This window comes from Misgurnus anguillicaudatus, chromosome 2, assembly GCF_027580225.2.
Source record: "Misgurnus anguillicaudatus chromosome 2, ASM2758022v2, whole genome shotgun sequence".
Lineage (NCBI taxonomy): Eukaryota > Metazoa > Chordata > Actinopteri > Cypriniformes > Cobitidae > Misgurnus > Misgurnus anguillicaudatus.
This window is the reverse complement of record NC_073338.2, coordinates 33,465,876-33,476,784: the sequence shown is the minus strand read 5'-3', so window position 1 is coordinate 33,476,784 and position 10,909 is coordinate 33,465,876. Positions and strand designations below refer to the sequence as shown.

The 10,909-nt window shown below is 35.2% G+C and overlaps 2 protein-coding genes across 2 annotated transcripts; both read right to left on the bottom strand.

The window, feature by feature from the left end:
* Positions 1-1,270: 1,270 nt before the first annotated feature.
* txndc12 (thioredoxin domain containing 12 (endoplasmic reticulum)) lies at positions 1,271-5,969 on the bottom strand. Its single transcript, XM_073853986.1, has 7 exons — positions 5,780-5,969; positions 5,258-5,318; positions 5,095-5,147; positions 4,893-4,966; positions 3,319-3,388; positions 2,944-3,022; positions 1,271-2,642 (listed from the first exon to the last, which is right to left on the bottom strand). The coding sequence occupies exons 1-7, from the start codon at positions 5,880-5,882 to the stop codon at positions 2,558-2,560; spliced, it is 525 nt and encodes a 174-aa protein (XP_073710087.1). The 5' UTR covers positions 5,883-5,969; the 3' UTR covers positions 1,271-2,557.
* Positions 5,970-8,700: 2,731 nt separating this feature from the next.
* On the bottom strand, positions 8,701-10,540 carry LOC129442597 (interleukin-12 subunit alpha). The gene is made up of 7 exons (XM_055202793.2): positions 10,141-10,540; positions 9,881-10,032; positions 9,714-9,800; positions 9,433-9,474; positions 9,220-9,336; positions 9,086-9,127; positions 8,701-8,981 (listed from the first exon to the last, which is right to left on the bottom strand). Exons 1-7 carry the CDS (start codon positions 10,154-10,156, stop codon positions 8,862-8,864), a joined length of 576 nt encoding a protein of 191 aa, XP_055058768.2. The 5' UTR covers positions 10,157-10,540; the 3' UTR covers positions 8,701-8,861.
* Between the last annotated feature and the right edge of the window lie 369 nt (positions 10,541-10,909).

Sequence of the window (10,909 nt, the reverse complement as noted above, 5' to 3'; positions counted from 1 at the left end):
AGCTAAAATTCTGACCCTCAAAGACCTGTTAGTCTGCCTTTAAAATGTCCACCTCGAGTCCATTTATTATCCTAAATTAGATGCACCTGTTTGAGGTCGTTAGCTGCATAAAGACACCTGTCCACCCCATGCAATCAGTAAGAATCCAACTACTAACATGGCCAAGACCAAAGAGCTGTCCAAAGACACGAGAGACAAAATTGTACACATCCACAAGGCTGGAAAGGGCTACGGAGAAATTGCCAAGCAGCTTGGTGAAATAAGGTCCACTGTTGGAGCAATCATTAGAAAATAGAAGAAGCTAAACATGACTGTCAATCTCCCTCAGACTGGGGCTCCATGCAAGATCTCACCTCGTGGGGTCTCAATGATCCTAAGAAAGGTGAGAAATCAGCCCAGAACTACACAGGAGAAGCTGGTCAATGACCTGAAAAGAACTGGGACCACCGTTTCCAAGGTTACTGTTGGTAATACACGAAGATGTCATGGTTTGAAAATCATGCATGGTAGGAAGGTTCCCCTACTTAAACCAGCACATGTCCAGGCCCGTCTTAAGTTTGCCAATGACCATTTGGATGATCCAGAGGGCTCATGGGGTCAGATGAGACCAAAATAGAACTTTTTGATCAAAATTCCACTAAACGTGTTTGGAGGAAGAATAATGAAAGTACCATCCCAAGAACACCATCCCTACTGTGAAGCATGGGGGTGGCATCATGCTTTGGGTGTGGTTTTTTGCACATGGGACAGGGCGACTGCACTGTATTAAGGAGAGGATGACCGGGGCCATGTATTGCAAGATTTTGGGGAACCTCCTTCCCTCAGTTAGAGCATTGATGATGGGTCGAGGCTGAGTCTTCCAACATGACAATGACCCGAAGCACACAGCCAGGATAACCAAGGATTTAATGGTGCAACGTTTCGACCAACGAGTCATCGTCAGGCACAACATGAAAATGTAATCACCTTACCTCTATCAAGAGGTGAGGATAGAATCCCAAAATCCACCCATCTCTGTGTTATTATTGAAACAACACATTTTGTGTTACTTTTAACACAACTTGTGTTATATTTTAACACAAAATGACACATGTGTTAAAAGCTTAACGCACAAAGATGTGTAAATACTTTTTAAGAGTGTAGATTAGAGCAGAGACTACAAGCAAGGTGTGCGTGTGTGTGTGTGTGTGTGTGCGCTCCTCCCAAACTTAAATAAACTTCATTTCAATTGACACACACACTTTCAGCAAACATTTAAACCACACTTCAGTATTTTGTAACAACTTTATTTGTAGGCTTATTTATCATATTAGTAAAAAGTACAATATGGCAAAGATAATTTCCTCTTAACCCAAAAAGAAAAACAACGGAAATCCAACTTAACATTATAGGTTTTAATTCACATGTATTGTCTATATTAAAAATCTGTCTTTTAAAACCAAAGGCAACTCCACATATCGATGACTTAAAATACACAAACTTGGCAAGAAATATTGTTAACATTTCTAATAAAGAGATAGTTTACCCAAAATTGTGTCATCATTTACTCACCCTCAAGTTGTTCTAAACCTGTACGAGTTTCCAGCCTGATCTCATGAGAATTCACACAAATTTTACAAGTTGGCTAACTTGTATGAATTCGTACAAAAACATGATTATCAAAAAAATAATATTAACAAAATCCCACTAACTCCAATGACAAAATGGCAAAAGCATTACGAATTAATACAAATTATCCACCTTGTTAAATATGTACGAATTGCCATGACTTAGCATTGAAGTTCTTTATTCTGCTGAACACACACAAAAGCACAAAAACATTTTCATAGATATTTTCCATAGTAGGAAAAACCAAATACTATGGAAATCAATGGGTACCGTCAACTGTGTGCTTGCCATCATTTATCAAATATATTTGTTTGTGTTAAACAGCATAAAGAAACTCATACAGGTTTAGAACAACATGAGGGTAAGCAAATGATAACAATTTTTTTTATTTTTGAGTGAACTATACTTTAATGTTAACATAAGATTGTTAAACTCATGAAAACATAACAGTGCTTTACTTTAGAAAGGTACAGCTTGGGGATTATAAGGCCCTTTATAAACGCGACTGGGTTGCTGGATCTATTATGTCGCACCTTGCAGGATATGGCTTGGAAGAACATGAGAATTGCACTACTGGTGCGTTTCCTAGCCAGACAAATCTGGAGTGCCTTGGTAACGCAGTTAATAAAGTCCAACTAACATATTTAACACACAGATAATAAATCACAAACTGAAATATATCTTGCTGAAATGCAAGATAATAAGCCTTTAAGCACCCTTTATTTAACATGGACTATATGCTTTGGTTCTTAAAGTAAAAAGCTTACTACGAAACCTTAAAATTTAATCAGTAAAAATGCATTTGAAATGTCTTCATTTTGAATGTAATGTTGTGCCATATCAGATCAAATCAAATGAAATGCTGTGAGTTGAGGATCTGAGAAGAAGTGTGCCCAGTGAAGTCATGTAGTGTACTGCTTAAGATCTTTCCATGATGAATCTGACCTTCTTACAGTTCATCTCCAATGTGGGCAGTCCTGAAGGCATCCCCAGTTAGCTTCTCTTGAGCTTCCTTCATGGCAGTCACAACATGAACATGGTGAAGACAAAACGTCAATACATCACAAGTACACAAATTAAACAGCACTTTTTAACAGGCAAAACTGGATAATTATTTAAGGCACAAGCTAGTGGAATCTGATTTATAAAAATGTGTTATTCAACTGAACGTTTTGAGACAATGACTGCAAAGAAATATAATGCTGTTGAAACAAAGCCAATATAAGAATGTGATTAACTTTACAAGGTAAGCAATGTAAAATAAAGAAGGGATTACAAAATAATAAAGTGCACCGTGATCTTTTTGAGATGGTAATAATGGTGGTCTTACCATGATCTGCATTGCTGTAAAAGTACTTGTAGTTGGGATTCCCATTTTTGTTTGTGATCTCAGAGTGGACTTTACCAGCAGGATCTATCAAATAATAAATAAATAAAAATTATATATAGCTTTACAAAACATAAATGCTTTCCTCTCTATGGAAGAGTTGCCATAGTTTGCAGCGCAAAAGGTCATGGGTTCGAACTCAGGGAACACACATACTGTTAAAACCTATACTGTATACCTTGTAATGCACTGTAAGTATCTTGTATAAAAGCGTCTGCCAAATGCGTAAATATAATTATAAACTCTACATTCAGCAATAGTTGAAACAACAATATATTATCTACGCATGTTCACATTGATTTCATGTACTGTCCATGACCTACCAAGGAAAAGTATTCTAGGAATGTAACCACCATCTGGGCTGAAGGCCTCATCTTTTGGCTCCTCTTCATCCTATAGCCACATGGGAAACATCATGAGGAAATGCCACACAACTCAAGAACAAGCACACACAAAAATATTAAGAGAGAAAACTGTATCTACTAAAAATCCAATACATTATTGTTCTGAGTGTACAAAATTCAGGAGTCCCTCCTGAAAACTGTGGGGGGTTTTTGGGGTCTCATAGTTGTGCATAAGAAATATAAATGCAAGCAGTCTAATACTCCCATTTGGCGAAAAAAGAAAGTGTGTTCATTAATATAATATCATTCTGCAGCTGCTAGCCAAATTTTGTTAAAGGGACACTCCACTTTTTCCAGCTCCCCTAGAGGTAAACACCCGACACTTACCCTTCCGAAATCGACTCAGCCGATCTCCGGGTCCGGCGGTACCACCCTCAGCATAGCCTAGCACAATCCATTGAATCTGATTAGACCGTTAGCATTGCTCTAAAAATAAGCAAAGAGTTTCGATTTTTCCTATTTAAAACTTGACTCTTCTGTAGTTACATCGTGTACTAAGACCGACAGAAAATTAAAAGTTGTGATTTTCTAGGAAGATATGGCTAGGAACTATACTCTCAAACTGGCGTAATAATCAGTGGCTTTGTGATGTAACATGGCAGCAGCAGGCGTAGTGATATTACGCACTGCCCAAAAATAGTCCCCTTTGTAACTTTCAATGGCAGGGGACTATTTTCAGGCAGTGCATATCACTACGCCTGCTACAGCCATGTTAAAGCAGCAAAGTCTTTGATTATTACGCCAGAATGAGAGTATAGTCCTAACCATATCTTGTCTTAGTACACGATGTAACTACAGAAGAGTCACGTTTTAAATAGGAAAAATATCGAAACTCTTTGGTTATTTTTTAGCGTGATGCTAATGGTCTAATCAGATTCAATGGATTATGCTAAGCTATGCTAAAAGTGGTAGCGCCAGACTCAGAGATCCGCTGAATGGATTTCAAAAGGGTAAGAATCAAATGTTTAACCCTAGGGGAGCTGGAAAATGAGCATATTTTCAAAAAAAGTGGAATGTCCCTTTAAAACTCCTACATTTAAATTGTATGATCTGTTTGGACCATACTCTGGGTAATGGTGAGGAGTAAAAAACTTGTACCAAAATCTCATATGCATTGTTTATTACTATATAATAAATAGAAATATTTATTATGTAAATATGGTTTTTGTAAAATGCAGTTATGCAAAACCAAAATCTGTGTGTACAGAATGAACTGAATCATTCAGAAGTCATCAAAGATGCAAATAGTGCATGGCCTATATTTTGTATGCACAAAAGTTTCTTTCAGCCTTTATAACTTTATTTTTTATATAACAGTGAAGACACAGAAAAAATCAAGCAGGATGAAAACTTGAATTTGGGTCATCTAAAAGCACAGTATGTCAATGCACGTCCAACTTGGCTAATACCACCCACAATGTTATGCACACACGTTCAAACCTATTTCACAATATTATGTTTAATGCACATTTTAAAAAAGCAACCACGCACACCTCCAAGTTGACCATGACAAAGTTATGTGCCAGCTCAGAAATCTCCTTCGATTCAGCAAACTTGGGCTTTAGTGCTGTAGTGAGAAAAAAATAACACTAATAAACAAATCATGCATCCCTTAGTTTTACTTCTGGATGGTCCATGACCATATATTTGCCAATAGATATGACCAATATATTCAGGTGCATTTCACCATCATACCTTTACAGGCACCACACCAAGTCTTGTGAATAACGACCATCAGAGGCAGTCCACTAAACACAAAAAGCTCAGTCAAAACCATACACAAATACAAAAACTTTTATGCAACTCGAAATATTTGCTGAAAAATGTAAAGTACTTTTAGAGGTCATATAATATGCACCTTGCTTCAGCCTCTTTCTTCCCATCCTCAAGGCTTCTCCAGTGAATGTGGTCGCCAAACCCTTTATTGTGACACAAGCATAGAAAAGACCGTCAACACATCCGGTTATAAACAAATGAGCCAAACAAAGCCACGTAGGTCTAACCACAGAACAAAGACACCTGCGGCAGACCTCACCATATTACTGCATCTCATTTTAGACAATGCATGCAATAAACAAACTAACTATCTTTTGACATCCCACAGGGCTTCTGTATGCAAAATTGCAAACCCAATTGGAAATGAATAAACTCAGATAAGATTATACAATTGCAAATATTAATGGTATTTCATGGCCATTTCACGTGTACAGAAGTACACAAACCCGTTAGGCCGTGCGTACACATTAAAGGAATGTCGTGTCATTTTGGTCAAAGCGCGTTAGTTTAAATCCGTGTTCCGGACCAGAAGCCGGTAGTCTAGCACGGCTATCTTTAATCGGCATGATTTTGTCTGTTTGCGATACTTTTTCGAAAGCTTTACCTCGTCCGTTGCCTTCAGCTAAGACCTCTGTGAAATGTGATGCAATAAAAACCTGTAAAAATGAAAGCAACGCAATGTTGAATAAGGAGGACGGCATTTTCATTCCAACGATTGTTAGCTTTGAGCTGCCTGTACGTCTGCCTGCTTGAGTGTTCAGAGGAAAGGGTGGTGCTCATTGGTCCTAAGTTCTGCCAGATTAAAGAACGCAACGACGTCACCGAATTCGTCACATACGCACAAGACGCCGCATTGGCCGCTGTCCCTGCCATATTGGGAATGGCAACATACTCCTGGATTTATGGATAAAATAGTAGTCTATTATTTATTATCCAGCGCTGTGTCCCAATGACATACACTAGTACTCACCCATCTAGTGTATGAATTTAAAAGAGTAGTATCGTCCCAAATGGAACACTTAAAGGTGCTGCAGAATGTAAAACTGTATATAGGCAATATGAACTGCACCAAGTGAGCTATTAAACTCTGGTACGATTCAACCAAACTAAATAAGGCAGGTGAGAAAGCACCCTATACCTATAGTCACTATTCAGGCCCAGAATTAAAGATGTCGGCAAAAAAGTCAGTGTGCCATCAGTGGTTCAATCAGAATATGTGCGCAAAGAAAGCAAAACTAACTACTTAATTTAACAATTTGTTTTCCTCCTTGGTGCATTCAATAGCAGACTCAGAGTTCACGCCGTGACCTCCTGACGGCAGTGGCCACCAATTAAATTACCACTAGAGCGATTTGAAAGTTGTGCACCTATAAGTAACAGATAATTATCTTTCTTTTTATAAATTACAATATCAATATCACAAATTACTTTTAGCAAATATATATTGAAAATTTCCCTGTTTCCCTGTAGCCATATTTTCCCCATGTGTATCATTTTTTTATATCTACTTAATATAATTTATATTTTTATATCATATGCAAGTAATATATTTAAATAAATTAAATTAATTTATTAAATGTTTTCATATTTACTTAAAATTCACTGAAACTTCTTTGAAACCAAAATTGGTTTCAGTTGTTAAGCCATCAAATAGGTCATTAGTTTCAAAGGTCATTGGTGTTGCCAAAAGTACAAAATGTACTTAACAAAAACACAAAACTAAGAGAAAAACTAAGAATGAGAGGACAGGGATAATTTACAAAGCTCATCTCAGACAGTTGGTGAATTTGCAGTAACCTTGTAAATTCACAACCAAATGCAGAAATGCCAAAACTGAAATGAAAGTTGTGGGCAATCCCATATGGCAAAAAAAAAAAAAAGAAATTCTCTGGCCAAAAATATCTTTTAAATATATGCTAAATACATTTGGTAAAAGGTAAAGCTTAATTAAATATATTTTTGAATTTGAAAATATATTTAGTTTTAGCCTTAATTAACATACAGTATATTTCAAAGTGTCTTTTTAGTGGCAACAAATACATTTCTAATTAAGTAACTTTAAGTAGTGTAAAATATGTATAGGTATGTATAAAATATAAAATATAAAAAGTATATTTTTTGCAGTTTAGTTTTTTTAATTTTCTTCAATGTTTATGTTAATGCTTAAAAATATATTTATTTTTAAAATATATTTCAAAATGTAAAAAAAATGGCCAAAACATATATAAATTTTTGTAAACATATTTCAAAATATATTTCAGCACATATATTTTTTGGCCATATTTTGTATATTTTAGAATATATCTAAAATTATATTTGAAATCACATGTTTTGCCATATGGGATTTTTTTGTGGACTTTAGAAAAAAAAATGGAACACACACACACGGTTTCCTGGTTGTCACACATTTTTTTTACTCTAAAAACATTTGGGTTTCTAGCATTTCACTGGGTTGAGCCATTTGGGTGAAGTTACTGCACTCAAAAAAATTATACGCTGGATTTACTGGGTTATTTTCTCAATGTTGGGTGGTTTTTAAATAACCCAGTTTGCTGGGTTTTACGTTGAATAATTTTCACTCACAGTTGTAGTAAGGCAAGGCGCAAAAGCCCATGTTCAGTCTCAGTATGATATATGTTTTTCTTGGCATTCTCATTCTGAATTTTTCTGTTTTTAACAGGTTTGTCATGAATACTCAAGCCTGGGTGACATCATTAAACCCTCCACCATCAGTTACATCAAGCCTCTGTTGTTATTCTTGTGCCACTTTATGTAAACATTGTTGTGTTAATGTACAAGTATTAATGTAAGGATTTGTTAACAAACATTTGAACAATTTAAATTATTTTTATGCTGTACTATTGTTTACTGAAAATACTTCTAAGTAATGCTGGTTTTTTTTCAACCCACCATTGGGTCAAAAAGGGACACAAGTTCACACAACCCATTGGGGTATAATTAACCAATGTGGGATTGTTTCAACCCAAAATTGAAAGAATCTATTGTTTGGTCAAATATAAACATTTCCTGGATTAACCCAATGCCTGTGTTTGTCCCTTTTTGACCCATGCAGTGCAGGTTTGAAACAGCATTTTTTATGCTTTCTATTTACACTTTTGTTTGATAACATATGCTGTCTAATAATAGAAGATAGTAAAATATGAAACTATTTCAAAGTATTTCAAAGATTAAGATTGTAAAAAGAAAACATAACAACTCAGAAAAACAATTATCACTACTAATAAAATGGGTTGGATAATCAATCCATTAAATTGGGTTGGTTCGACAATAATACATTTTAGGTAAAAGTAACTTACATTTGGGTTTGTCCAATTTTGACCCAACCAGTTGTAATACATTTTAAATTGGGTTCTTTTCAACCCAATGTTTTTTTTTGTGTGTGTCTCTTCTCTACAAAAATATTAAATATTTAAACATATGTTGTCATATAAAAAATTTTAAGGTTATGAGACATATAAGTCCAGTAAAACATAAGTAAACTTTTGACCGGTAGTAATATATATATTACAACAAAACTGGTGCAATGCCTTCTTCAAACATCATGCATTTAATAACAAACAACAAATGACAGACATTATGCCATAATAAATAATGTTTAAATACAATAAAATAACTTAGCAAATAAATATTTTTTGTAATAAAGCCATATAGCAACTGTGAGCTTATTATTTTGCCAAAATGTAGTTGAAAACTCTGTTAATAGTAATGGATCGAAGGTGGAAACCCTTCAGGACTTTACAAAGCTGTAATCGTTCTTGAAAAGATTTTGGATGATCCATGGACACCTGTTAAAATATAAAATAATATTTATATTAATATTTATACATGACAAGATCAAAGAGGTCAAAAGAATAAATTATATTTATAAATTTTGTCATGCCCTACATACCTTGAGCTCAGATTTGTCCATTGCAGAGACAGCAAAACAGTTCTAAAATGTTTAAAATTGAGTATAAGTAAAAGTAAGCCTTAATATGATAACTAATTGAAAGCTGGTTATGATTTGATTATTCACGTGTTTACCTGCATGACGTCATCAATGCTTCTGACCACGGTTTTGGTAAGATCTGAGTTGGCATAAACTGTAAATGTTTCCCAGTAGTAGTGTAGATCTTCTAAGATGCTCTGTAGACATTCATTCTGCAAAGATGTATGTCAGCATGTGTCAATGTAACAGGCAGAAGACACAGCTGAGAAGCAGCAGAAATGGAAAAGCACATAGGAAAAGGCAATTACCTCATCAATATTCAGGACAGAGCTGTGAAGGCAGTCTGCAGACTGTCGAGTAAATGACATATAGATTCGTTTGTTTAAAAATAGTCATTGGTGTTAATGAATGGAAGGCTCTAAAAGTAATAATTACTATAAAAATAAAATTACTTAAAAAATAAGCAGCCTACTCAACTAGCTCAACTGTTAAAAAATTCATTTTTAGTATTGTTCACACAAAACATTCACTGCATTAATCAACCAATATTTAAAAAGCGTCATCCATCCTGATTTAAACATTGACTTACATGTGATGTGCAAGCAGACATCGTTTTCGTCCTCACGTGCACTTCTGCGTTTTGCTGCGTACAGTTAAATCCGACGAACAGGTGGTCCTACAAGTGGATATCAACTATTAGCCTTCAAAACACTTCATTCTTTTGACAAATGTGTGTGCTTTAGCAAAAGATATTACCATGGCGAGCGCGCCAGATACAACGCTGAGCAACGAGCGCGCGACCTCTTTGCACTCGGTTGCCTTGAGCCTCAAGGATAAATCACGCTCTCCAACTGGTCCAGCAATGGCACACTGCCACAGCGCACAGCAGAGGACGGTGACGGCAAAAACTTTTGGAAATAATAATAAATAAACAACATTTGAACTGAAACTTAACGGTAAAACTGGTTAAAGAAATCGTTTCTAAATTAAAAGAAGAAGAAAGAAGCAATACTTACAGCTGAAGGGCTGCATGGTCGAGTTCAGTTGCACAGGCTAAACGGATAATAGTGTTCAGGATTAACATTTGTGTTTTTATATACGAGGATCCTTTTGGAGAGAGGGGAGTTTCCCTTTCAAAATATAACTTAAAATGAAACAACCTGATCCCCATGTGTTTCGTAATTTCCGAGGTATTACAGATTTTGACTTTTGAAATTTGTGGACGCGCTGCGTAACACATGGGAAATAACGCATATTTCGGTTTACACGGGCAGACAGTGTAGGATAACAATCTTCATCCTAATTACGCTGTAAACCCCCATTTGCTGTCACTTTCATCCATCCAGTATGCTTACATTTAGTTGCATTCAATAACAGTGTACCCGATAACAATCTGTATCCTAATTACTCTGTAAACCCATTTAGTCCTGAATAATAATTAAAAAAAATCCTAAAATACAAAAAACTTTGGCTGTTTAAAAATACATAAATAATATTTATTTAATGACAATTATGGCATACATATCAGTAATATTATTATCAATAAATAAATTGTAATTATACATGTAATTATAATGTAGTTTCATTTAGGGTAACAGTAATGTGAAAAATACATTTCCTTGTCTTTTTCAAAATTGTCACCAATTAGCAGCAACTATACCTTCATCAAATCAAATGGATGTACATGCCTTTACAATACAAACAATAAAACTTAAAATGGAATCTTTTAGGATCACTCTTATTGTTTTTATTACTTTATTTATAATTATTCATAAAGGATTTATT